The 26,422-nt window shown below is 36.5% G+C and overlaps 1 protein-coding gene across 3 annotated transcripts in view; it reads left to right on the forward strand.

Annotated features, from left to right (window-relative positions):
• The window catches only part of LOC133524025 (tyrosine-protein kinase receptor torso-like), a 167,259-nt gene that overhangs the window by 21,829 nt on the left and 119,008 nt on the right, over positions 1-26,422 (forward strand). For 2 of the 3 annotated variants that reach the window (XM_061859794.1, XM_061859793.1), the window contains exons 5-8: positions 6,329-6,506; positions 7,692-7,927; positions 9,269-9,306; positions 10,446-10,591. In XM_061859794.1, coding sequence (XP_061715778.1) covers positions 6,329-6,506; positions 7,692-7,927; positions 9,269-9,306; positions 10,446-10,591 — 598 coding nt within the window. Of the gene's footprint in view, positions 1-2,093; positions 3,225-6,328; positions 6,507-7,691; positions 7,928-9,268; positions 9,307-10,445; positions 10,592-26,422 lie in introns of those variants that run through there. The other variant, XM_061859795.1, reaches the window with a different exon arrangement.

Genomic DNA, 26,422 nt, shown 5'->3' on the forward strand with positions numbered 1-26,422 from the left:
AATGTGTGTTTATAGTCCCAACTATTATGTTGTATTTTTAATGGCATAATACGAGTAGGCCTATAATGCGCCAATGACTATTTGACTAATAGTAAATTTTATATTTCATCCTTTCACAATCAATACGCAATTCCCATGATCCAGCGCAGATCAGCCCAGTCAAAGTTTGTAAACAAACAATGCTGAAATTACATAGCACTCGTTGCGATGCATTAGGATTTGTAGAGCAGCTGCCAACGTTCAGCCGCGTGGTTACGGAAATTTCTTATTATTATTAGGTATACATTATCCTTTAGCAAGTGCTGCCATCTGCCATTCTCGTACGTTTTCCTGTGCATCTTATCATAGGTTCTGCCATCTTGTGGATGAAATCATAAGCTTTACATTTACGAGTAAAGCCCGACCAGAAATATATGATCATTGTCAAGAGAGCGCTGTTATTCTCATGTACAGGGTGACAGTTCAGTTTAGTATGAAAAATTTAGTTCCAATGAAATTCCGCAATATGGCGCGTGATCATATATATCAGGCTTTACACCTCGCGCTTTAATCTCGCGCCAAAAATCTGTCATCTTCTGCGCTGCCCTACAGTTTATGCACGCTCCCTATACAACTATAAACTTCATATTGAAGTTTATGTCAGTGTTAACATATTCTATCGCTGCAGACTTAACTTACCTGGACTCTAAAAGATAAATATCCCAGTCTCGTTGTTTCATAAGTACAGTCACGGACTTTAATTCTTGAGCTATTTAGGGTAAAAAAGTAGCCGAAAAAGCCTCGCGTGATTTGTGCACAAGCCCTTACATTGGACATTTGATACTGTTAGTATTGATTAAATCGTTTATTCACAATGAACATATGGTAACATAAGAAAACATATTAGCTTGAACCCTAAATGGTTGAGCCATTAAAGTCCGTGATTATACAAACATAATTTCAGTTTAAAGTAATAAATATCTAATGGTTTGTTTGATTATACTAAAATCCACAATGTTAACGTACCTAAATATAGGTTAATCTCACGCGGTTCACTGAGAATTCTAAGATGCGTTAAGCCGTTAACGATTAATTCGACAGGTCACTGAATTATGAAACCTAAATAGCTCAAGAAATTCCAAACATAAGCATTTATATCTATTTTGATATACATTACTTTTTAGGGTTCCGTAGCCAAATGGCAAAAAACGGAACCCTTATAGATTCGTCATGTCCGTCTGTCTGTCCGATTATGTCACAGCCACTTTTTTCCGAAACTATAAGAGCTATACTGTTCAAACTTGGTAAGTAGATGTATTCTATGAACCGCATTAAGATGTTTACACAAAAATAGAAAATAAACAATAAATTAAATAAAAAAATAAAAAAAATTATATATATTATTATGCAAACTTCCACCGAAAATTGGTTTGAACGAGATCTAGTAAGTAGTTTTTTTTAATACGTCATAAAATTAAAATTTTTTTTTTTTTCATTAAACCCATACGTGTGGGGTATCTATGGATAGGTCTTTAAAAATGATATTTAGGTTCCTAATATCATTTTTTTCTAAACTGAATAGTTTGCGCGAGAGACACTTCCAAAGTGAAAAAATGTGTCCCCCCCCCTGTAACTTCTAAAATAACAGAATGAAAAATCTAAAAAAAATATATGATGTACATTGCCATGCAAACTTCCACCGAAAATTGGTTTGAACGAGATCTAGTAAGTAGTATTTTTTTAATACGTTATAAAATTTAAAAAAAAATTTTTTTTCATCAAACCCATACGTGTAGGGTATCTAGGGATAGGTCTTCAAAAATGATATTTAGGTTTCTACTATAATTTTATTCTAAACTAAATAGTTTGCGCGAGAGACACTTCCAAAGTGAAAAAATGTGTCCCCCCCCCCCCCCGTAACTTCTAAAATAACAAAATGAAAAATCTAAAAAAAATATATGATATACATTACCATGCAAACTTCCACCGAAAATTGTTTTGAACCAGATCTAGTCAGTAGTATTTTTTAATACGTCATAAATGGTACGGAACCCTTCATGGGCGAGTCCGACTCGCACTTGGCCGCTTTTTTGAAAGTGCATGTCGGGCCATGCTCATTCTAGGATTCCGTAGAAACCCGATTGTCACAGTAGGCAGCCTTGAACAGGGGATATTAGGTGGTATCCCGTGAATAACATGCAAAAGGAAACCAGCACTTTTACGAAGAATAAAAGACTTTTCGCAAACTCAAACAAGGCTCAACCAATCATATTCGCTATAGTTTTCATGGAAGTAAAGTATTTACTAAGCTTTACTTGCATGATATTTTTTCATAAGTTTTGGATACAAGGTCAAAAAGTTACACGGATGTGTCCTCCCCACAGATCTTTTTTTTCTTTCATAGCGAATTAGCCAAAAATATAATCTTTGCCAAAAACTGGTTTTTCAAGACCCTATAAATTTTCAAAGACCTTACAACGACAGCTCACATCTTACGATTAAAACGTAAAAAAAATGTAGGGAAGGTACCTTACAAAAAAATATTTTTGAAATGTTTATTTTACCTAACTGCAGCTTTCTAGAACTAACAATCAAAATAAAGGAGAAAAGCCGCGGACGGACAGACGAACGGACATGGTGAAACTAAAAGTAGGAACCTTTGTTCCTAGTTAACTACGGAACCCTAAATGGATCAACGGTTTGACGTGATAATTTATAACGGCTCGTAACTGAACGATCTAAAAATTATGGAATGGAACCGTTTAAGTATCTAATACCAACCTAATGGGATGGCCGCGAAAACGACATGGCTTTTGAACGATATATGTCTATAATTGCCTTTTCACCAACTACGGCTAATAGACTTTGGCAAAGTTATAATTATTAATTTAGGGACAGACGGCAAACGACCGGATGGGTTAACCCTTTACCGCATACCGTCACAAATTTGTCACACTCGATATTTCCGGCTACCGCACTTTATTAACGCCATGTCTCTGTGCCGTTTTATACCTTTTTACTAGCTAGAGAAATGCTTCACACATTAGGGTAGTTGTGGCATACTAGATCTTTCGTGACAAGTACTACAAAAAATGTGGGTAGAAAGCCGGTTGCGGCGATTTTGTGACAGAGCGCGGCAGAGGTTTTTGGGCTCCCGATTTTATTGATTAAAAATCAAAGTTTTGGTGAATTTGCTATTGTTATGTCTAGTTAAATGAATCTTCAACATTTTTACGGCAGTCCACGTAAGTAAACACATTTGTATTACAATTATTTCTTTGATTAAACTTTGTGACATATTCGGAACACTAATAATAATGGCTTTTTTAACTAAGACAAATGTGGCACATCATGCAGTCTGGTTATTTACTACTTATATTCATATTTGAAACTATATGGGAGGGGTAGACCTTTTGGATGCGATGTTAGAATTTTACAGAATAAAAGTTCGCAGTAAGAAGTGGTACCATAGGCTGTTTTTCCACTTAGGCGTAGCATTGCACAGAAGGGAGAAGATACATATGTGTGTATCTTCTGGCTGACTTAAAGGTATGTGCCTTTACTGGACTTTAAGCTAAATTTGGCATTAGTTTTGATGGCCGAAGATACCAGAGTATTTACGCCTACACGTCGAGGATGTCCATTAAACGAAGCAGTTCAGAATCTAAAGAAAGGCAAAAGGCGTCGTATTGAATTACCCCCCAATCGAAGTAGCTGAAGATGGTTTTAACCATTGGCCAGAATGGATGTCAGATCGCCAAAGATGCAAGTTAGCAATGTTTCTTATGTCTAAACGAAGATCGTAATTGCTTCAAGGAATTTCATTTCAACAATAAATGTTTGCAATAAGTAATATACTAAATTAACTAAAAAGCAGTTCATTTATTTTGGATGAAAGTGTTAATTAAGTATGTACTTCTGTACTGCATATTGTTCCAGGCAACTAAAAAATTCTACACTGCAGTGTATATTGTTCTAGATTTGTACGCAATTGTTTTTTTTTCCTAGGCTATATTATTTGTTTAGAATGACATATATTTTTTACAAGGTGATTAAAAATCCCATTAGCGGCGTAGTCTCATTTGGGATGCGACGTGCGTAAGTAATTTCGCTCCGTCGCATCTTAGCCACACAGTGCGGAGAGCTGGGGCTGCGGCAGAGGGCGCAGCAAAGCTGAAGCATTCCAAATACTCGAACTTCGAACCAGTTTACGACTTTGTCCCGGTTGCAGTGGAAACTGGTGGACCCTGGTTTTCTGAGGCGAAAACTTTTATTAAAAAACTGGAGCGGCGGCTTTCAGCTTTAAATAATAGATCCTAATCTCTCCGGTGGCGCTAGGTAGGCTCATGGATTACATGAACCATAGAGGTATAATAATATAGAGATAAAATGGGGAAGGGGCAACAAATAACCCGACCAAATTACGTAGATTGTTTGTAGTATGTTGTCAGGAATGTTAAAATGTGTTTTTAATTTTGTCGCATTGCGTATGTTTTGTCCCTCACTGGCACACGCGTATAGCACTATATCTATGACATACTATGTTTATGACATTTTATTTCGATGTATTGTGGCGCCGCTTTCCTCCTATTAATTCCACACTAGCCCTAACTTTAAAGAACAGTCTGGAGCATCGTCGCAAGGTTGCCAGCCTAACGATCTTTTACAGGATACATTTCGGAGAGTGTGCCGAGGAACTGCACAACCTTATTCCTCCGTCCCCATTTCACCATCGGACTACCAGACAATCGGCACTCCGGCACCGCTTCATGGTAGGTATTCCACAAATACGCACAAAGCGTTTTGCTTCAACATTTCTTATGCGAACTGCCAAGGGGTGGAATGCCCTGCCCGAGTCTGTGTTTCCGCATGAGTACAATCTGGGTCTCTTCAAGGCTAGGGTAAATAGGTATCTCATAGGTAAGCGTGCTCCACCGTAGACCGCATCATCACTTACCATCAGGTGAGATCGTGGTCAAACGCTTGCCTATCGTTATAAAAAAAAAAAAAAAAAAAAACAGCCTTTTCACGCTACAAACAACAAAAAGTCGCAATAAAACCACGCAATACCCAAAGAATTTGCCAATTAGATTGCGCGTGTCTTATTTAATCTTATTCCTTAAGATTTTCCAACACAAAGAACATTGCAAAAAGCCTTTCTAATGAAATTGCTCGACGTTAATCCTTAGATTGTTGTCAATTAAATTAAAACGATTCTTCTTGTATTGGAAGAAATGGATGGTGTTATTTTTAGAGGGCTACTTATTTTTATTTATTTTTTATTTGGAGATAGGTATAACAGCTGAGACATTAACATAGAAAATATAGTAGATACAGGAAGCCAATTATAGGATCTCACAGGTAGTGATATAATACTAAACTAAGGTTATACGCACTATCGCAACTACATGTCATTGTGCAACACAAGCCTTATTGAGCTTACTGTGGGGAACTTAGTCAATTTGTGTAATAATGTCCTATAATATTTATTTATTTATTTATTTATTGTGTGAACAAAGCGAATACAAATGATACTTAATAAGGATAATGTGGAAGTATCTAAAATACTAAATAACTTAGTAACATAATGAGGACTAAGGTAAAAGTATTTTATTGACATCAAATTGGATGTCATGTTGTCACTATTAATTATAAAGCTTTCAACGGTGTTATTATTAAATCATTATTTTGTTGGATAAATTTTAGAGCTGTGCATAAAGATCCTGTACATTTATTAATGTAGGTAACCGAAATAGCAATAAAAATCTCCAGCCACTTCTACCAAAATGCGTCCTCGAAAGTAATTGGGAGTATTACTGCAATGTTCTGCCGCCAGAGAGCAGCACTATCATATATTCTAAACCATAGAGTAACTTAAATATACTAATATGCCTTAAACTGTTTTTTGAGAAGTTTAAGGTCAAGGTGGTTTGTTTACTGAGCCCAGTATATGCTAGAGGCGCCCTCTACGCAGAGTTTTGCGTCGGGTGACAATGCAATATTTTGGCACCATCGAGCTGATGGACACAGGAGGTGGCTATAGGAACTCTGTGATAAATCAACGCAACCTAATTGTATCTGGGGTTTTTAGTATTGTCTCAATGAGTATTAGTTGCCTGTGGAAAGAAAAGTACAGTCAGCGATAAAAGCTGGTACCAAAAATGAAACTTTGCCAAAAACTTATACCTGTGAAAGTTGCTAACTTTGCTTCTATGTTCTTTATTTTAATAATTGTATCCTGTATCAATACAGGATACAATTATTAAAATAAAAATAAGTAATAATTTCTTTAAATTATTATTATTCCCCCCACCATTCAGTCTGGTATTAAACTGTCATCTTGTTCCAGAATGCGTGTCCGGCGTATGCTCATGCGCACATGCTCCGCGCCTCCCCGCGCCGGTTGTGCACGCCGAAACCGTCTTGGTTAAGGGAGACATGTTTGTGAACATCAGCTGGTCACTACCGCCCCCGGCCTACCCACAAAGGCTGCCGAAGGGCCTGCAGAAACAGTTCTATTTTGTCAGGTATAATCAGACATGGCTATTCAGTTCAGAAACCGTTTTGTTTAAAGGATTCGTTAACATCAGCTGGTCACTACCACCCCCGGCCTACCCACAGAGACTACCAAAGAGGCTGCAGAAACTGTTATATTTTGTTAAGTATTTATCAGCCATATTCCCCGTATCTGTGTGTACAGAAACCGTCTTGGTTAAGGGAGATATGTTTGTTAACATCAGCTGGACGCTACCGCTCCCGGCCTACTCACAGTGACTGCCTAACGGGCTGCAAAATCAATTCTGTTTTGTCAGGTATTTATTACCTATGTATCTTTGTAGTTAGAACAGAAACCGTCTTGGTTAAGGGAGACATGTTATTTTATTATTACGCCCCCGGCCTACCCACAGATGCTGCCCAAGGTGGCGCAAGTGGCTGCAGAAACTAGTATATTTTGTTAAGTATTTGCCAGGGCGATAGCCATTGTACACGGCGCAGGCTACATGTGCGAAAAATCAAAACTTCGCTAAGCTAAGTACGCCAGTCGCACCTTGCTTGTAGGTCGCGCAAGTAACTGGCACGGAATCTTGCGCAAGCAGCATGCGCATGCTATGTCGTGCTCCAGTGACTTGCGCAGGTGGCTTGTGCTTACACACAATCAGGTCGCTGAACCCACATATTTTATTACGTTGTTAATACCATCCATAGATATAGGTATAAACCAAACCCAGACTGTAGTACGAGTACCAGTATACCTCTCACAGGAAAATGATATAGGGAATGATTTTACCGGTTTATTTATTACGGGTAGGTTAATTAACTATTTCTGTATACTGTGAGTATACGATATACTTATACATACTTGTAGCTTTTTAGAGAGCAATATGATGTTTGCCTGCGGTTTTCTGTAAGGTAGAGTTACTTCCCCAGTTGGGTTTTTCTTTATATCTGGAATGACATCTGCTGTGCCCTACCACACACAAAGCGAGATGACATTCATAATGCCCATACCTCTCTTTTAGACGTAGTTAAGAACATACCCGGCTCCCGGGTATGTTTGTGTCGTGTGTGCCGAGTTTGATATATGAGGTATCAATCAATTAAGTTACATGACAAGACATTTATAACCAACTTTGAAATTTAGAAGATTTTTTAAAACGAAAAACTTTTGTAATCGGCTTAAAAAATTTAAACGTTTTGTTTGCTATTAACAGTATCGGTGAGCAAATGGTCTCCGACGCACACCCGTCACCCTGGTTCGCTCACAAGATCACCAGGCACGTCGCAGTCTCAGGCCCCATCGCCGCCGGTGACGACCCTCGCTACTATCTGCTGCCGACGGCTGAGAGAAGAGAAGACAAGAGGTTGAAGGATGTGAAGCTGCTGGCTAGAGTCAGCGTGGTGGATGAGAGGACGTGCTTTGGACCGGCAGGAAATGCAACTGCCTATGGTAAGGGAATTAATAACTCCCCATAATCACCAAGATGCGTAGCCAACATGCCAATGGTTTACTCCATAGCGAACAACACGGTACACTCTCTCGATCACTCTTCCACATTAGTGCGACAGAGACAGTTGCGTTTCGTTCGCTACGAAGCGTAAACGATTGGCATCTTGGATACGTACCCAGGCACGTCTCACCCGGCGGTGAACCTCGCTACCACCTGCTGCCGACGGTCGAGAAAAGAGAAGAAATTTAAGGACGTGAAGCTGCTGGCTAGAGTCGGTTTGGTGGATGAGAAGACATGCTTTGGACCGGCAGGGAATGCTACTGCCTATGGTAAGAGAATAACCCCATAGAATAAACAGGCACGTTGCCTCAGGCTCCATCGCCGACGGAGATGAACATCGCGAGAGAAAGAAAAAGAGAAGAGGTTCCCACTTTTCTTTACTATCAAATGTCTATAAAGGACGGATTGCGATAGATTTTTTTCTTAATAAATTGAGATGTCTGCATAGCAGCTGTAATCTGTGAAAAAATAAGAAGCAACAAAGCTGAAGTTCAATTCCAGCCCTGGGCACCTTTAGTGCTGCACCTGGGTCACTTTTTTTTGTAAGTATGTCATATACATCTACTTTCGTTCATAGCTAACTATATTAATTGAGAATTATTCGCAAAAGATTGTGGGTAGGTATGTACCTACTTGTTGACGCATGTCGATTACGCTACGAGTATCTTGGCATAAAATACGCAAGTAGTTACTATGATTTATCCGTTTTTACTCGTTGTGTTCCCAAACAAGATCAAACCATAACACGCGCTATATTTTTAGACAGATCAATCATTCTTTTGGTACATTGTACAGTACAACGTGTTGTTATGAAACCGTAAAAATAATACTGATGCAGCTTGGCGAAAAATGAAATTTACCAGGTATATAGGTACTCGAAAGTAAAAAAAACCATATGATACAACATCAGCTTGGCCGGCACCTTTTTCAATTTCAAAAGCGAACCAAACAGTTTTTTTATAATGAAGACAGGATTGGGTTGACTCTGAAATTTTGCATCGTGTAATCGTTATTTAGGGATTAAAAAGGGGGCGATTAAATTATTTAACACGCTATCATCACTGATATCTCTGATGAATCATATGAAAGCCAATGCAGAGGATCGTATATAAGAAAGACCTTCCAAACCGTTAATTTTCCCTGAACTTACACGGGGGTTAAATCGGTAGCTTTCAGATTCCCTAGTACTCTGTTTCTAAGACTCGACTTGATTTAATTTTGATTACTTGTGTGGGTAATGCTTCTACGTTGTATTTCATTGCATATAAATATTGTTTCAGATCCAGCAAAAGTTGCTGAATCTCCAATTGATACTTATGTAAGTACTTATGTATTTATTTCACATAATAAGTTTACTTCTTGGTCAGAATGGTCAACTGTTTTGCGTATTTTCAAGAAACTATTTTCTACCAAAGCTTAAGGCAGGAATGTTTGTAACGAAAATAAATTATTACTATGAATGAATATAATATCATATAGGTAGGTACTGTAAAAGAGATACGGTCTAGCTGAGGTGGGGAATGTAAACGCTCCAGGTAGATTCTCATATCATGGTAATATATTTTTTTCTTCATAAACGAAATACAATAATGTCGACTAACACAGATGCTTGCAACTTTCAGAATGACATGCCTGCAGATCTTTATTCCTTCAGCAGGGCGATAGTTCTGAATTCAAATAATCGTTGCCAGTTATCTATCAAGAGACTGTGAAGGTTTCCAAATATCAAATATCAAATATCAAACATTTATTCAGCAAATAGGCCACAGGGGCACTTTTACATGTCCATTTTTACAAACAATAAATAAAATAAAAAAAACAATTACAAATATCGAATCTATGAAATAATAATTACTTTATTAGAGATGTATACTGTCTCTAAATGTCAAATTACACAAAAAAAAACTATGATAAAAAAATAAAACCATAAAATACTAAAATTCTTTAGAGATGTATAAGTCTCTAAGTGTCAGAGATAAAATATAAAAAATATATTAAATTATCCTTAGAGATGTAGAGGGTCGCCAAGGCTTGAATTCTTATATAAATAATTAAAAGACAAAAAAAATAAAACAGACAAGAACCGAATGAAGTGTCTCACGTTAATGTCACTCAAAAGTAAAGTTATATACTTTAACATAACCTGTACCCCGTGTAAGCTTAAACAGACCGGTCTCCACAAACAGCACCCGTTCACGAGTATGACGTGTATCTCAGCCATCGCCTCCCTCAACCTTCATTCGGGAAAGCCTTCATTCCCCAACCTTCACAGTACCTATTATACTATATATGTTACGTTGTGTGTTTTTACATCCACTGTCAAAAATCAGCCAAGCACCCAAGTCATTATTTTTTTAGAATATATATGTAGGACATATAATTACACAAAAATTGTTGTCAATTATTTTTAGGTACTTACTTCGTCCATATTGTTGACCCTCTCCCTTTGGTTACCAGATACTATGGCTCATCTGGCTCACACTGGGCCTTCTTCTGATTTGCGTGGCGGGCTGCGTGGTGACCGGCGCTGGCGTCGTCAAGCGTGTGCTGCGCGCGCTGCGCCCCGCGCCCGTAGCGGGGTGCCCGCCGATAAACGGCTGGGGGTGAGTACTTAGTCAATAAGGTGTGCGAAACGTGGGTGACGTCATTATCACACTAAAATGGAATTGGGCGGGACATGTTGCCAGGCATTATGGTAGACCACAATGTTAACGGACTGGTGGCCACTTTCAGATGAAAGGAGCACCTGGCGTCCGTTAGCTCGTTGGGTGGATGATGAAGCTGTCTATAATGTAAGGAAATGATTGTGTCACGAAAGTGCTCGAATTTATGCGTACTTTCCACGCAACAATTACGTGAACTGCGAAGGGACTTGAGAATCTTTTCCTGATTCTTCTTGGCGTGTATTTCAGAAATATCGTCAAGTTTTATCGACTTTACTTACCATTTCCCATGGCTATATCTTACTTCTTAGACTAATAGAATAATCTTATAACTGTTTTGCTATAAAAATAGCATTATAGGAATACGTCAAGATATGAGGATTAAGTATCTTACTTTTATTTTATTAATACCTAATAATACTCTTATATTAAAAGATTCTTCTTTTATTAATGACTATCGGCTATTTTTGTGCTTTCAATATATTAAATAATGAACAATAAATTATAAATAAACTTAAAATAAAGGTCCTATAAATAAAACACGTCCTCCAAGTCACTGCCGTTGGGCAGTGTGCCCAGTAGGCTTCCAATTGGAATTTTCACTCAATAGTATATTTATTTTGACAATGCTAGACAGTACATATAAGGTTGCTAACTACGAGTAGAATAAGGCGTAGAAAAGTGTAAAAAGATCTAGATTAATCAACCTTTTCACAATGTCCGAGTAGAATCCACGTGTGTTAAAATTGCACAAATAATTCCAACAGGCGTCATATTTAGTGACATTTTAGAAATATTGGAAGTAACGTATGTACCTAAGAGTCTGTTTCACAATGTCCAACTATAGTCCTGATTAAGCTACTTGCCACTTTTCTGACGATGACGAATAAAGTCATCGTTGGCGGTTCACAATCTTCAAATAAGCTTAACTGGTAGATAAAGTGCAAAGTTTTGCAGGAAGTTTAGTCTGGCAGTTAATTTATTTGTTAATTAGCTATTCAATACTTTACTCAGATGTCGTGAAACAGACTTTAGATAAGATAAGATAAGATAAGATAAGATAATCATTTATTTGATAAAACATGAGTTGATAAGCTGTTAGTATACAAATTCAGTTCTTTACATGTTCGGCTGGAATTTCAGCATTCAAATATTAATCACAAAAATAAATTACAAATATAAAAGAAGCCGTACTGAAAAATATTGGGAAAAAAAATTTCAATGTGTGTCAATGTCAAATTACTAAACTAAATTATCTAAAAAGTATGAATTTTAAAATGTTGTATTGATTCACTAATGTCATAAAAACAATGTTCCCATAGTTAACTGTACAGTTCTTTACATGTCTGGCTGGCATTTCAGCATTCGAATATTAAGCACGAAAATAAATTACAAACAAAACAAGCATTCCATTAAAATGTCAAAAATTTAAATCAAATATTAATATGTGTCGATGTCAAATTACTTAATTAAATAATCTAAACATTATTATTTTTAAAATATTGTATTAAATCATTTATGTTATAAAAACAATGTTCCATCAGTAAACTGTACAGTTTTTTTCCAAAAGCCTTTCCTTCTAGTGTTCCTATACCAACGGGAATAGAATTTAAGTAATAATATGTAATTTATAGATTAAAATATAAATTTAAATTCCAGAATTCAACCTTGCAAAGTACTTATATTTATATTAATCTTTATAAAATTATTATCTTGCATAAAAGAAAAACTTGTCTTACATAAAAAAGCAGACTTCATGCTAGAAAATATTTTCTACCAGTCAACCTCAAAGCAAAACAGAGATATTGTGGGCGGTGCTAAGTACTACCTACTCTTCCTGTAGGAGAAAAAATCTCATTAATCACAATTTGGTTTTGATAAATTACTTTACAGTACATGTGGTACTACTTTACCGCTCTAATGCGATAATTAGCATATTACGTAACAATGTCTAAAATTCAACGAGCCATCCCAGGCAGCACACAAGTCATATAACTGGCCAACAATTTAACCTTATGCAGGGTTAAGCTTTATTATATATGTATAGAAGCTGTGTGTATTGCAAAGTTCTGTATTAAAGTTGTTTTTTGTTATGATAATGCTATTAGCTGAGTTAGTTCTGTAATTTGCCGATTTTATTTCTTAAAGCTGAATAGTCATCATAAATAGACCTGTTACTCAAGAGTTTGTGTAACCTTTTGTATAACACTGGTATAAGATTCTATTATCCAGCAAAGTACTGAATAATTGAGGTTCTGTTCTCTTTTAGCTGTATTACACACCACATCTTGACAGTTACACAGCTACTGTATAAAGTAGGGTGTGGTTCCTGTTATGAAGCATGTAGTTAGTTAACAGAATTTAAGGTAGCTGTTATAACTACTTTATGCCGCTTTAAGTACGAAATTACTGTCATGTGCAGCTAACTGGGGTAAAAGCAAAAGTAACAGATTCTTATGCAGAAGTTGGCTGAGTATTCACGAAAAGTAGACATATTTTAAGCTAGCAGAACTATTTTGTAATATTTGTCAGCATTTATGCGGCTAGTAGTTTGACATTTCGATTTCGTGCGCGTTAAATGTGTTGTGTAAATAAATATGCCGCCTATCAAAAAAAAATGCTAAAAACATCTCCAATTCATGGAAAAATAGAAAAAGAACAGGAGGCATACGAAGAAAGTGCTTGCGCGAGTATGAAAACATAAAAAAATCTATTTGTGCTAATCCACAAACGACTGAAGGAAGTTCTTCCAGTTCATCTGATCCAAGTACAAATCAAGTGCGACCACAATCCATAGAAACGGGTTCCGTAATAAATAATTATGAATCTACATTGTGTGAAGATTATGAATCAATTCAGAGGTCTGAAGATAGTGATGCGAGTTCCAATAATTTTGAAAAAAGTGAAACGGAATATGAAAAAAATTTAATATTTCGTAATAACTTAAAACAATGGGCCATAAATAAAAACATTTCTCTAGAAGCCTTAAGGGAATTATTAGCTGTCGTCAATCACAGATTGCCAGGAGTTTTGCCAGTAGACCCGAGAACATTATTACAGACTAAGAGAAATGTCGTAATAAAAAAAATTGACGGTGGAGAATACTGGCACAAAGGACTAATTGAACCTTTAAAAGAAATAATAAATTTTGTATGGATGGAAATCCCTGAATCTATACAATTAAATTTGAATTTTGATGGCTTACCTATTTTCAACAGTTCGAAAAAAGAATTTTGGCCAATTCTTTGCAATATCTGCGAAAAACCAAAAATAGAGCCTCTTGTAGTTGGAATTTATTATGGATCAGGAAAACCAAAGAACCTTAGTCAGTATTTAGAAGATTTTGTCGCAGAAACTCAAAGTCTTCTTGAAAATGGAATTCCTATAGTTAGGAATGGCAAAGAAAATATTATAGTCAATGTAAGAATAAGGTGCTTCATCTGTGACTCTCCGGCTAGAGCATTTATAAAAGGTAAATGATGACTAAACTTGTTACCTACATTACAGACGTCATGCAAAAACTTTTTAGGGTTTTGGTAGGGGTAGGGTAGGGGTAGGTTAGGGGTAGGATATTCCACAAACGGCCGTACGCATGCACTCTGATGGCAGACTGATTGACTATACTGTGTTTTACGGCGGAGCGAGTGGGGAGGCGGGGGGGTTAACACACCTATGCCGCGCGCCCGCACCGACCGAACCGAGGAGAGTACCTAAACACTACAGAGGTGTAGTAAGTAGTTAAAACCTACTATACTTACTTATTTATTCTGTACTACATTAATTACGTTAGTTGTAATTTTTAGTGTCGTAACACTTTTTATATTGAATAAGTATTAACTAATAATAAATCTGAATATGATTAGAGCTAAAAAAAAACAAATACTTAACAAAGATATAGACCTAGGTCTATACTGTGGGTTTTTATTTATTTTATGACTGAATCCTAATTGTTTGATTTATATTACGAGTGGTCTCGTCGCATCACTAGTCTGCACGACGAAGGACTCATCGAACGAAAATGTTATGGTACTACCCACGAGAACAGTTATCGAAAATATGTTGTGGGCAGAACACTTTTAACCAGAGAACATCTGAATAAGTGGACACATAAGGTCTGTTAAGCAGACATTAGACGAGGAGCCGCTGTGCAAGCAGACTTTATTCAGAATGAGCGTCGCCATAATGAATAACATAACCTATTAAATGATGAGAAATTTTATACTCGAAAACTCAATTATGATAACAAAATCGGTATAATATTCTTGTAAAAAGTATTACAAGGTTACTTTTGAACCCTCAAATGGTATAAGAACATAAAAAATATTTCACTCGTAAAAACAAACCAACGACGAAATGTTGTTTATTTCTCAAAAACCTGGCTAATCAGGTAGCGCGTAAAAATTTTGCACGAAATGTATATATGAATACACGGTAAAGTTGCATGCGCACCTAGAATTTATTATTTCAAGCACAAATAGCGTATAAAATTATTTACTTACCGCTAGGACATTAAAATTTGGCCATTTATTTTCTGATGCTAGCTGTCACTCACCAAACAACGCGTGCACTTTTAATTTATTTTTGTGTTCGATTATGTCAACTTCAAATTTAATTTGAATAAATTCTTGATAAAATGTTCTGAAATAAGCTTAAAGCTGTGTATCATCTGAATATCTGAGCTTTGAAGAACTAAGCATATAGTTCATTCATCATTCATTCATCTTCTGGATAACAGAGCTGTAATACTTGCATAAAAGAACAAAATGCTTTTATGCAGAAGATACTCAGCTTGTCGTACAATTATTCAAAACTTATCCATGTGTTATATTGCTATTACTCAGCTATTAGCGGTATAATTTTGTGCCCAAATTGCTTGAGTAACGTCTGAGTAAGCGCCAAATCAGCTAATTACGGTAGTCTTATTCAGCAATTCGTTTCTGTGACTGCTATTATAAAAAACTTACTCAGAAGGTTTGTGCTGGCTGGGATATGTACCGTAAAACTTTGTACGATACATGTCCGAATCGGTAATTCGCAACCCATGTCGATTTAAAACCCCCTTCGGTCGTGTTTTAATTTATCGTCATTCCTTACGAATTTCCTATTTTTGGGACTTGTATCGTAATGTACTATTATTACAGTACATATAGAGCTACTTTACCGCACTAGTGCGATAATTAGCCCATTACGTAACTATGACGAAAATTTAAAGGGCCATATGTACTGTAAAATGTTGTACGATATATGTGCGAATAGACAATTCTTAACTTTTGTCGATTTAAATCGCTTTATCGCCACTCGTTGTGAATTTTCTATTTTCCCACTTGTATCATAATGTACTATCACAGTTGGTATTATGAAAAAAAGAACGTTAACTTAGAATAAAAAGCATCGTTTAAAGTCTCTCGATCATAATTCATAATACACCGCTTTCTATCACCGCACCGCTCGCCGTCGGCAGGGTGTTCATCCTCACACCCTAGAACCTATAGTCGCGTACTGTGCGGTTTAAGAGGAATTTCCTCCCGCGGACGCTCCTGCTGCGGAATGAGCTCACTGCCGAGATTTTCCCGAGGGTATACAGTATGGGGTTCTTCAAAAAAGGAGTGTACAGGTTTTTATAGGGTCGGCAACGCGCATGTAACACTGGAGTTGCAGGCGTCCGTAGGCGACGGTAACTGCTTACCATCAGGCCGGCCGTATGCTTGTTTGCCACCGACGTGGAATAAAAAATCTAAATATACAATAAAATAGATTCCCAATATATATATTATATTTTTTATGACTGATGTGACTGATTTCCATCAGGCGGGCCGTATGCTTGTTTACCACCGACGTGGTATAAAAAAAGTACAATTAAATATTAATTTCCGTTTCAATCCTCTTTGAGAGGCGCGTCTTTAAAAACGCATTTAGCAGTATTTTACCGCTCTAACAGAATTTCGTATTGGTTTTACTCACTTTTTACCTAATTGCTTTTTTTATAAAAATCCGTTTTTGATGGCGAAGCTTAAATGCAAATTAAGTAATTAAATTCCCATCTGAAAGGCCGGCACACTTTCATTCCCTCTGGTGCTGCAGGTGTCCATGGGCGGCGGTAATCGCTTACCATCAGGCGATCCGTCTGCTCGTTTGCCTTCTATATCATAAAATTTTATACTTGGAAGTCCATTTTTTTGTATATTTAACTTTTTTATACCACGTTGGTGGCAAACAAGCATACGGCCCGCCTGATGGGTAAGCAGTCACTGTAGCCTATAGACATCTGCAACTCCAGAGATGTTATATGCCCGTTGCCTACCTTAAGCTAAGCTGTTTGGTTTTGTTTTTAATATACATCACCATGTTAGTACATTTCATGGCAACATTAAAACGGTATTTCACTTATAGTTTTACGAATTTTCTCTTGAACTTGAATTTTTACACGTAATTTCAACACGGGCGAATATTTAAACGGTTAACATAGGACCTACATATACATATATAGGATATTGGGATACATTTTGCTTAGAAATACTATGAAAATATTAACCATATTAACCCTGCCTATGAAGCTGATAGTCCCGGGTTCAAATCCTGGTAAGAGCATATATTTGTGTGATGAACACGGATATTTGTTTCTGAGTCATGGGTGTTTTCTATGTATTTATGTATTTATAATTATAATATATTATATATATCGTTGTCTAAGTACCCTCAACACAAGCCTTATTGAGCTTACTGTGGGTCTTAGTCAATTTGTGTAATAATGTCCTATAATATTTATTTATTTATATAAAATAATTCGGTCCGCAATGTAAAGCAACTAGTTAAAAGATACGAGCGTTTTAAAGTAACTATCAATGCTTGTTGGCAGCATAATGTCATGTTATGTCTCGTAATTTGCAGATAGTTTGCACTACATTGCTCCTCGGTATATTTAAAAAAATAATTACGGGGGCATAATAAAGTGTAACTTAAAAAAAAGTAATGATTACACGGATCAATTCTTTATCTGGTTTAATTTATCGGACGACCGTACTGGCCTAGTGGTAGGTAGTGACCCTGCCTATGAAGCTGATGGTCCCGGGTTCAAATCCTGGTTAGGGCATTTATTCGTGTTATAAGCACGGATATTTGTTTCTGAGTCATGGGTGTTTACTATGTATTTAAGTATTTATATATTATGTATATCGTTGTCTAGTCTAAGTACCGATTTCACCCGTATTCGATTTACACACTGTATATGAAATTCAGCGATGAAATTGCAAAAAATAATCACAATAACTCATTTCATTCAAAAACTCTCTCACGGTTACTATTTAACGTATTATCAAATATTTTAATGCAACTAAGTTTTGAGTGAAAATGGCGCCTGTTTTACTTTTTAATTTTTCATTTTTTCTATTTACGACAGCCAACGTGGCAATGACCAAGCTAAGTTGGCAGCGATTGTGATAGCCCAAACGGTGAGTGCAAACTTCTATGAAATTATGACGTTTACTTAGCAATGGCACCGTCTGGGCTATCAAAATCGCTGCCAACTTAGCTTGGTCTGACTTTAGTTTCGTTCAGCCTGATTAATACCTAATTAAAAAAGTTTTTTCGTGATATATGATGTTATACAGGGTGTATTTTTAATACGGCCACATAATCAAAAGGTAGTTAGTTTAGGCTGTAATTAACACAATTTCATAGGTTTTATAAAAAATGGACGAATTTTAATTTTTCATACAAAGTAATTCAGCAAGCAACGTATCACTACTTTGTTTTAACTCAAAACGTCTCATTAATGACGCGACGTCACAACTGTCACAAGTGATCATGATGTACGAAATACATTGCCGCTCGAAAAAAAAAATTCTCTGGTAGAGAAGACTAAATTAAAAAAATCTTTCAGAATTGTTTGAAAGCACTAAAACCTACGTCTAGTTTAATTTTGAGGTTATATCCAACATACACACTGTATAAGCACACAATATGTACTATAAAATATTTTTTGATGTACATATACTTGTGTAGACCTATAAAAACCCCAACAAAATAAAAACCATACATTTAAAAATGTTGCGAATGCAACTTATTATTGTATAAAATCAATGCAGTAGCTAAACGCAGCCGTCGGGCTCGGCTAGTATTCGGAGGCTTTTCAAAAGCACCAATAGGAGCGCTCCACATATTTTCTAACGCGGCCAATTAGAAGCATCTAAATTTAAACCACTTTTTGTACTGATCATCAGGCTGACGCAACTAGGAACAAAATAAGTTTTGTATGGAACTTGTTTCGCAAAACTTTGCCAACGAAGAAAAATAAAACGTCAGTGCTATTTATTCTGTCAAGTTTACATCAAGTCAACTGTCAGCCTAATTGTTTTGTTTGTTATGAAGGCTAAAATGTTTTGTTCGGGTATTTCGTGCAATTTCTTTATTATTTAGTGAAAATAGTGAACCGTGATCAGAGTAAAGAACGAGTTTTTTACAATGCCACCGAGAAAACGGTTTACTAAGTGTGAAATATGTGGCAAGCGAGCCACTCGAGAAAATCACGAAAAAAGGGATTTTATGGCGAAATTTCCCTTGGATAAAGACCGGTAAGTCTTGCTTTAGATACTTTTGACCTTATTTTGGTGCAGCAGGCTTTAAACACATCGAAAATTTGATATTTTATATTATGTTTAGTTGTGAACTAGGGATGTACTAAAACTATCGATAATTGTATGTTTATTTGTATATCAGTGTAAGTAATTAAATAAAATATGTGAAATTTCCTGAGAACTTGCATGCAATATGACACAAAATTAATTCGTCGAAGATTTTCAGTGGAAAATTATCTATCATCTATGCATTAATGGTCATTATTTAACATATTTGATTTGATTTATAGATGCATATTAGCGCTAAATAATCAGTTGATCATCTCATTAGCAAACACTTGGAATATAAACTGTACATAACCAAGGCTGTATGTTTTCAGATGCAGGCAGTGGGTTAAATTTGTTGGGAACGAAGACCTGATACATCTTCCCATAGAAAAGTTACATTTATTGAAACATGTATCTGCAGATCATTTTAAAAATAGTGCTTTTAATAAAAAAAAAATAAGAATAAAAATAGTGAAGGATTTTGTAATTACAATCTGAGTGTAACGAGGTATTCTAAAATAGAATCCTAGCGTAGTGAGGGATTCAAGTGTTAACGCCTATGGGTGGTATTCCACCTATGCAATTTCTTTGTCCAATGTGTATTGCGTCTCACATTTTGATTAATGACAGAGTGAGACGCAATGACATTGGACCATGAAATTGGATAGGTGGAATACCACCCTAAGGTGGAAATATTTTTGCTACCACGTGATAAATTTACATACTGCTTTGCACATCACCTATGAGGAAAATATTATGGTACAAATAAATAAATAAATAAATTTAATTAATGGTAATTAAATTAAATAATTTAACCTAAGAAGTATGCAAAAAGAGGAAAAAAGTGATCCCTCCTAGTAGGAAAAAAAAGTGCTACTTTGATCCTTCCTAGTGGTGAAGAACAACAAGGTGTTCTAAAAAAATCGAGTCCATATTAGGCTCGACCACGTATTAGTCTACTCATAGAACTATCCACTATATAACATACAACTTAAATGTGGACTCGATCCTAACTTGATTTCGAGTACAAAATTTGTAGACAAGAGTATATTTCAACCCTCCCCATTTTATCGATATCGATAAGAAACGCAAGCGTGTAGCGTACTACACTATTTAAATTGCTTATGTTGGTACTATGGTTCTTTGACAGTTCTTTGTCGTACATTTTGGTAATGATTTGCGAAACAAAGGGATTCCACTCGCTAGTATGGAAGTCCCGTCTCTTAAAACGTAGTGATTATATGCTCTCTGCTGATCATATATTGCAAATCACTCTTTCATCATCCTCCATACTATCAACACCCACTTTCTACATTGAACCGTTTTGGAAAGAACCCTAAACCAGTACCCCTAGTGTAAATAAATTCGATTTCGAAACGTGACGTACGTACGCGTTTGCGTTTAGTCTCATTTTGTATGTGATTTAGAAAGAGCGCGCCAAGCGGGACGTTTTGGAAACTCAAAATCCTATACAAAATGAGATTTAACGCAAACGCGTTCGTCACGTTATGATGTCGATAAAATTTACACCAGGGGTACTGTACCTTTTGGAAGATTATACTTCACTTTATTATCAATCGAAGTTTTATTTAAGTTGTCGAGATCCTGACCTGCACGGCGGCTACAAAAAACTTTAAATGAAAATAAGTATACGACTTCATGGTAACGGTAAAAGAATAGATTTAAACATAATTCAATATTTTACGTAAAGTTAAGGCCACAAGCATGGAAGCTAATTATCTCAAATTGAGTATAGACAGACCTTTACAAATTCAATATTGCTTAGTAATTCCCACTGCGTAACTACAGACAGATACAGAGATTTAATTGAAATTATGCTTTATTGGGCATTTGGCGGACGTTGGCCCATAGAAAGTGGGGAAAGTGAGTTACTGGCAATTCATATTTACTGAAGTAATGCTTTACGTGTGAGATGAAAAGACTCTCAGGCATATTCTGATTGTAATAACAGGATATGAATTAGTTCTGTACCCCTCGTGTAATTTTTTTTTTATACTACGCCGGTGGCAAACAAGCATACGGCTCGCCTGATGGTAAGCAGTCTCCTAAGAGTTACATGCGCGTTGCCGACCCTAAACCCGCCCGCCCCTCGTTGAGCTTACTCACTCTAAGAGTGAGACGTGACGTACGCGTTTGCGTTAAGTCTCATTTTGTATAGGATTTTGAGTTTTCCAAGACGTCCCGCTTGGCGCGCTGTTTCTAAATCCCATACAAAATTAGGCTTAACGCAAACGCGTACGTCAAGTCACGCTATCGAATAAATGTACACCAGGGGTTGTGGTATGGAAGGTGGAGGTAAGGAATGGAATCTCCATGTACCAAAAGGTGTCATCAAAAAACCTTAAATAAGTGGCACTACAATACCTAGAATACTTAAAAAAAAAAAAACAAATCATAGACAGCGCACTTCACTCCGTCAATAACGCCTATGTCTACGACAACAAGTGACAATGGAGTGTGGTGGGGTCCGTACCCCGCGCGCCTGTGCCCCGCGCGGTCACTTGTTGTCGTAGACAGCCTATGTTCTTAGCTACTCTAGCGCCACTCTGGAGAGATTTGGAACTATTATTTATAGCTGACAGCTGGACACTTTTGCAACAGTTCTACTATAAGAGATTTCACTCCTTTTAATTCCACACTCCATAGGTTGTGGATTAGTTATGGATCAAATCTGTCAGTGTCACAAGTAACATTTCTTCAGTGTCAAAAGTCACTATTGACACTGACAGATCAGATCCGGTATGTTATTCAAATAAGAATACGCCTGTACACTAAAATATCATCTTATTAGGCTTACAGCAAATCTGATTCGTAAATAGTAGATTGTTATCCAAGGAAAGAAATGATGCCTTTCACCCGAGTTCATTTCGAATATGAGAAAAATAAAATACATGCGTTTTTTTATAACATGACTTAAGTATAACTTTTAATAGCATTTTTGAGGGTACTCTCAATTAACCTTTTAGGTAAAAGTATCGTTATTTATGAAATGGGGAGTTAAATATCCGAATGGAATTTGTATAACAAATCCATTTGGAAACCAAATTTCAATTGCTTATCTTAAAAAAACTACAATAATCGTACTTGGAAAGTACAGAAATGTTCTTTCTGCTCATTTTTTAGAACAACAATGATCCTCTTTCAGAGCACGACAAATGAAAAATAATAAATATGAAAATTACTTTAAAATTATACGTGCCAATCTTCATTCTTATCCTTCATCACTCTAACCAAAAGTAAGTAACATTATTACCTAATCTCACACTATATTTGTATTTCCAAAGCGATTGCTCATATCAATGGCATAACGCATTACCCTCCTTTCTTGCAACACGGCCAATACAAAAAAGCAAGTCAGCCGCTAATCTGTTGGGTAAAGTGTAATTTCAGGTCATGTACAGTCAAGGATCAAAGTTGTGGCCGTTTAATTAAATATACAAACAATTTTTTTCTCTAAAACACTAGTTGACCAAGCGAAGCGATGATTTTCGTTTCAGCTTGTGCAAAGACGTTTTTGTTTGTCTGTCAGTCTATACGCATGATGTCTACACGTCGCATTTTTCGACCAATTGTTATGAAATATTGTGTGCGGGTGCAATAAGGAAAAAAAAATATTGATTCGGTTTTAGGATATTTTCAAAATGGCGTACCCAAGTAAATTGGCGAGGTCTGTAGCTGAATGGGCCATTACGCCATTAGTTATTATTTTTATTTAGCTTTAGCTATTAGTCACTTAGATTTAAAAATTTTTAACTTTACAGTAAAAGCCCTCTCTAAAACCTTTTAAAATAACACGGCATTAGATGCTATCCCTTGCTATAAAATATTCAAGATTTAATTTTAAATGAAATGTATTATAATCTAGCTTTGAAAACAGCAGCCAAATAACGCTAGACCCTACTCATAGTGCTGCCGGTAAGTAAGGTTGCCAGAGCTCAACGAGGGGTGGGGGGGGGGGGAGGGTTTAGGGTCGGCAATGCGCATGTCTCCTCTGGAGTCGTAGGCGTACATAGGCTACGGAGACGCTTTCCATCAGGCGGGCCGTATGCTTGTTTGCCACCGACGTAGTATAAAAAAAATTGCGTCATGAAATTTAAACCACCAGCGATACTCTGCGTAGAGACTTTATAGGTCATACTGAGCAACTTTTATTATAGGACCAATGCAGCAATCGCAAAAAAAATGGCTTTTTCAAAAACTTGGCTCTCCCCTAGAAATCAGCTGCATCGCAACACCCGCCATGTATGAAACAGCCAAATTTCTGTTCGCGATTTGGACATTGGTCCCATAATATAAATGGTTCAGTATGACCTATTTTAAAGTCACTACGGATAGTGTGGCTATATTTATAGTGTTTAACATTTCACTCTGTATTACTGAGTGATAGCAGACTGCAAAACAAAAATTGTCAAAGTTCGCTCAAGCCTTGATATAGGATTCAATAGATTTCTGTTCCGAGTTAGAACATTTTAATTAAAGCTAAATTTAATATATATTTGGGATTATAACTTTTAGAGCTTTATACGATCGGATGATTAATTTTAAAGTAGAGACGCTTTTCAGATACATTTTCGGACATTGACCTGCTAGTTTATCTCTGTTGCACGCGCATAATTATATTGCTGTCAAAGTCGCAGTGGCATTGACAGCCAGCATCATAAATAAATAAATATTATAGGACATTATTACACAAATTGACTAAACCCACAGTAAGCTCAATAAGGCCTGTGTTGTGAGTACTTGGACAACGATATATGTAATATATAAATACTTAAATACATAGAAAACACCCATGACTCAGGAACAAATAATCATGCTCATCACAAAAATAAATGCCGGTACTAGGATTTGAACGCGGGACCATCGGCTTCATAGGCAGGGTCACTCACTCACTCAAAGTTTTGATTCTACAGAAATGAAATGGTACCTTTTCATCAAAACTCATAAGGAACCTATAAAAGGTTTAAGTTGCATAACAACATTAATTAACATCTCCGAGAAACTCATAGTTTCATCCTAAGTACACATTATTTTAATTTGCGTAATCCCCTTAGCTTTCATATGGGATTACTATTCAATAGGAAGGATTGTTAGTCATAATTGCATAACGTCTAGAAATCTGTACATGTGGTGGAATACGGAATCGCCTGTTTACGCAGATGATGTCATGGTGTTACCTAAATATAGGTAAATCTAGGTCCACTCCGTTTTGGCGTCTGTTTCATAATGGTTTATCCGGGTGAATTAGTTTATTGACTTTTTAGGCTTATGGAGCAATTTCTTAAGTACTATAAACATGAGTTACATACGTACCTAATTTTGAAATTAAGTATAAGTACGATATTTTCAGTTTTCTTGTACACATTCTTTTTGGTTTTGTCTTATGGCTCCTCTACACGATAGGCCATCATACTGGCCTACTAAGATGGGCCAGCGACGCCAGCGTGTACAGAGCGCAGTGGTGTTGGATAGCTTATAGCGCGACGCGATGGCAATGGGATGGCCACGGTGACGGTTTTTCGTCTACACATCCAAGGAAGTGGGCCAACGATGGCAGTACGCATGCCACGCATGGAATGGGCCACGTGTATGTACGTGGCCCATTCCAGAATTATATCGTGAAATTGCGTTTCAACCATTGCATGACCATCTCGCTGGTCCAACGCTGGGCCATCGTGTAGAGGACCCATTATTATTTTTATTATATTAAAAATATTCTGCCATAGAACTACGATATTTTAATAATAGTCACCCCTGAACGGAAGTATTCGAGTTCATTTTGGACTATAAATAGTTAAAGAAAGGTCTCGGTATTCGCCTTAGGACTAGTATCTCCACAATGTTTTTTCCTGCGCTACTCACGTCGTTCAAACTGTTTCTGGAGAACTTGACCTATAAACACGTAATTCAACATTGGGAGCCATCACCATCACACACTGCTCTTTCCGGTGCGCGATCACTCAAGAACATTAAATTTATGCCCCAGTACACATCACACAAATAAGCATTACGCCACTAGAAACGATATAAAAAGCAACACCCAAGATGCAGCATCCGAAACATCAATTTACTTTTACTATCATAATGCAATATCAGGGCACTCGAAACGTGTTAAGATTGCATCATTATTGACTGTTACAAGCTACCTTCTACCATTTCCTTTAACTTTAAATATAAATCTTAATGGTCATGAAACAAGGTTGCATTTTCCAGCGGCGATTTTCTGAGAAATGATGTTTGGAAAGTTATAGTAGGATGCACTCTTAAATTATTGAACATAATGCCTCTTACGTTATGTTGTACTGTGGTCAGATTATGAAATAGTTTTTTTGGCATTGTTAGTATGAGGGGATTGAGTGCCTAGGTTACCGAAATCTAGTTATTTGTTTCGACATTAGAATGCGAATAAGGAAAAAGGCATGCAATGTGTAATTACTACTTTGTTAATCGCAATAAAATGCGCTCAATAGCAATTAATGTATTGTTTTGTATAAAATCGTTCATAAAAAGTGACCTTTCTTCATTGTTTATAATATTCATGGAAAGACCATAACCGAATTGACTCTATTAATCGATGAATGGCCTATAAAAATCGATTAACGTCACCGTAATCGATTTATTGAATGGTATCATTATACTGGTAGAGTCTGGAAGCATCATTTCCTTCACTTAAGAACCACTAGAGTAAGTAAGCCACGTCATGTCATTCAAATGGGTCAAACACATTTCATTTTCATTGTCAATTTCAGAAAAGGGTCATTTCTGTAGACAATAATATTAAAATGTTACGGACTCAGGTACATTCATGTATATCTCATTTATACAAGCTTTTATTTCATTTGCCCTGTTAGTATGTATGTTAGTTAGTGTGGGTCAAATTTCGGAAGCTAAATTTGACCCACTTCTCCATTTCAGATTGTGCTGAAATTTTGCATACATATGTAAATCGGATGAAAATGCAATTGCTGATGATCGAGACAGGAGGTGGCCATGGGAACTCAGTGATAAATCAACGCAAACTAATTATTGTGTTTGGGGTTGTTAGCATGGTCTCGATAAGTATTTAGTTATTTGTGGAAAGAAAAGTAGTCAGCGATAAAAACTTGTACCAAAAATTAAATCTGGACAA

The sequence above is a fragment of the Cydia pomonella genome, chromosome 13 (assembly GCF_033807575.1).
Source record: "Cydia pomonella isolate Wapato2018A chromosome 13, ilCydPomo1, whole genome shotgun sequence".
NCBI lineage: Eukaryota > Metazoa > Arthropoda > Insecta > Lepidoptera > Tortricidae > Cydia > Cydia pomonella.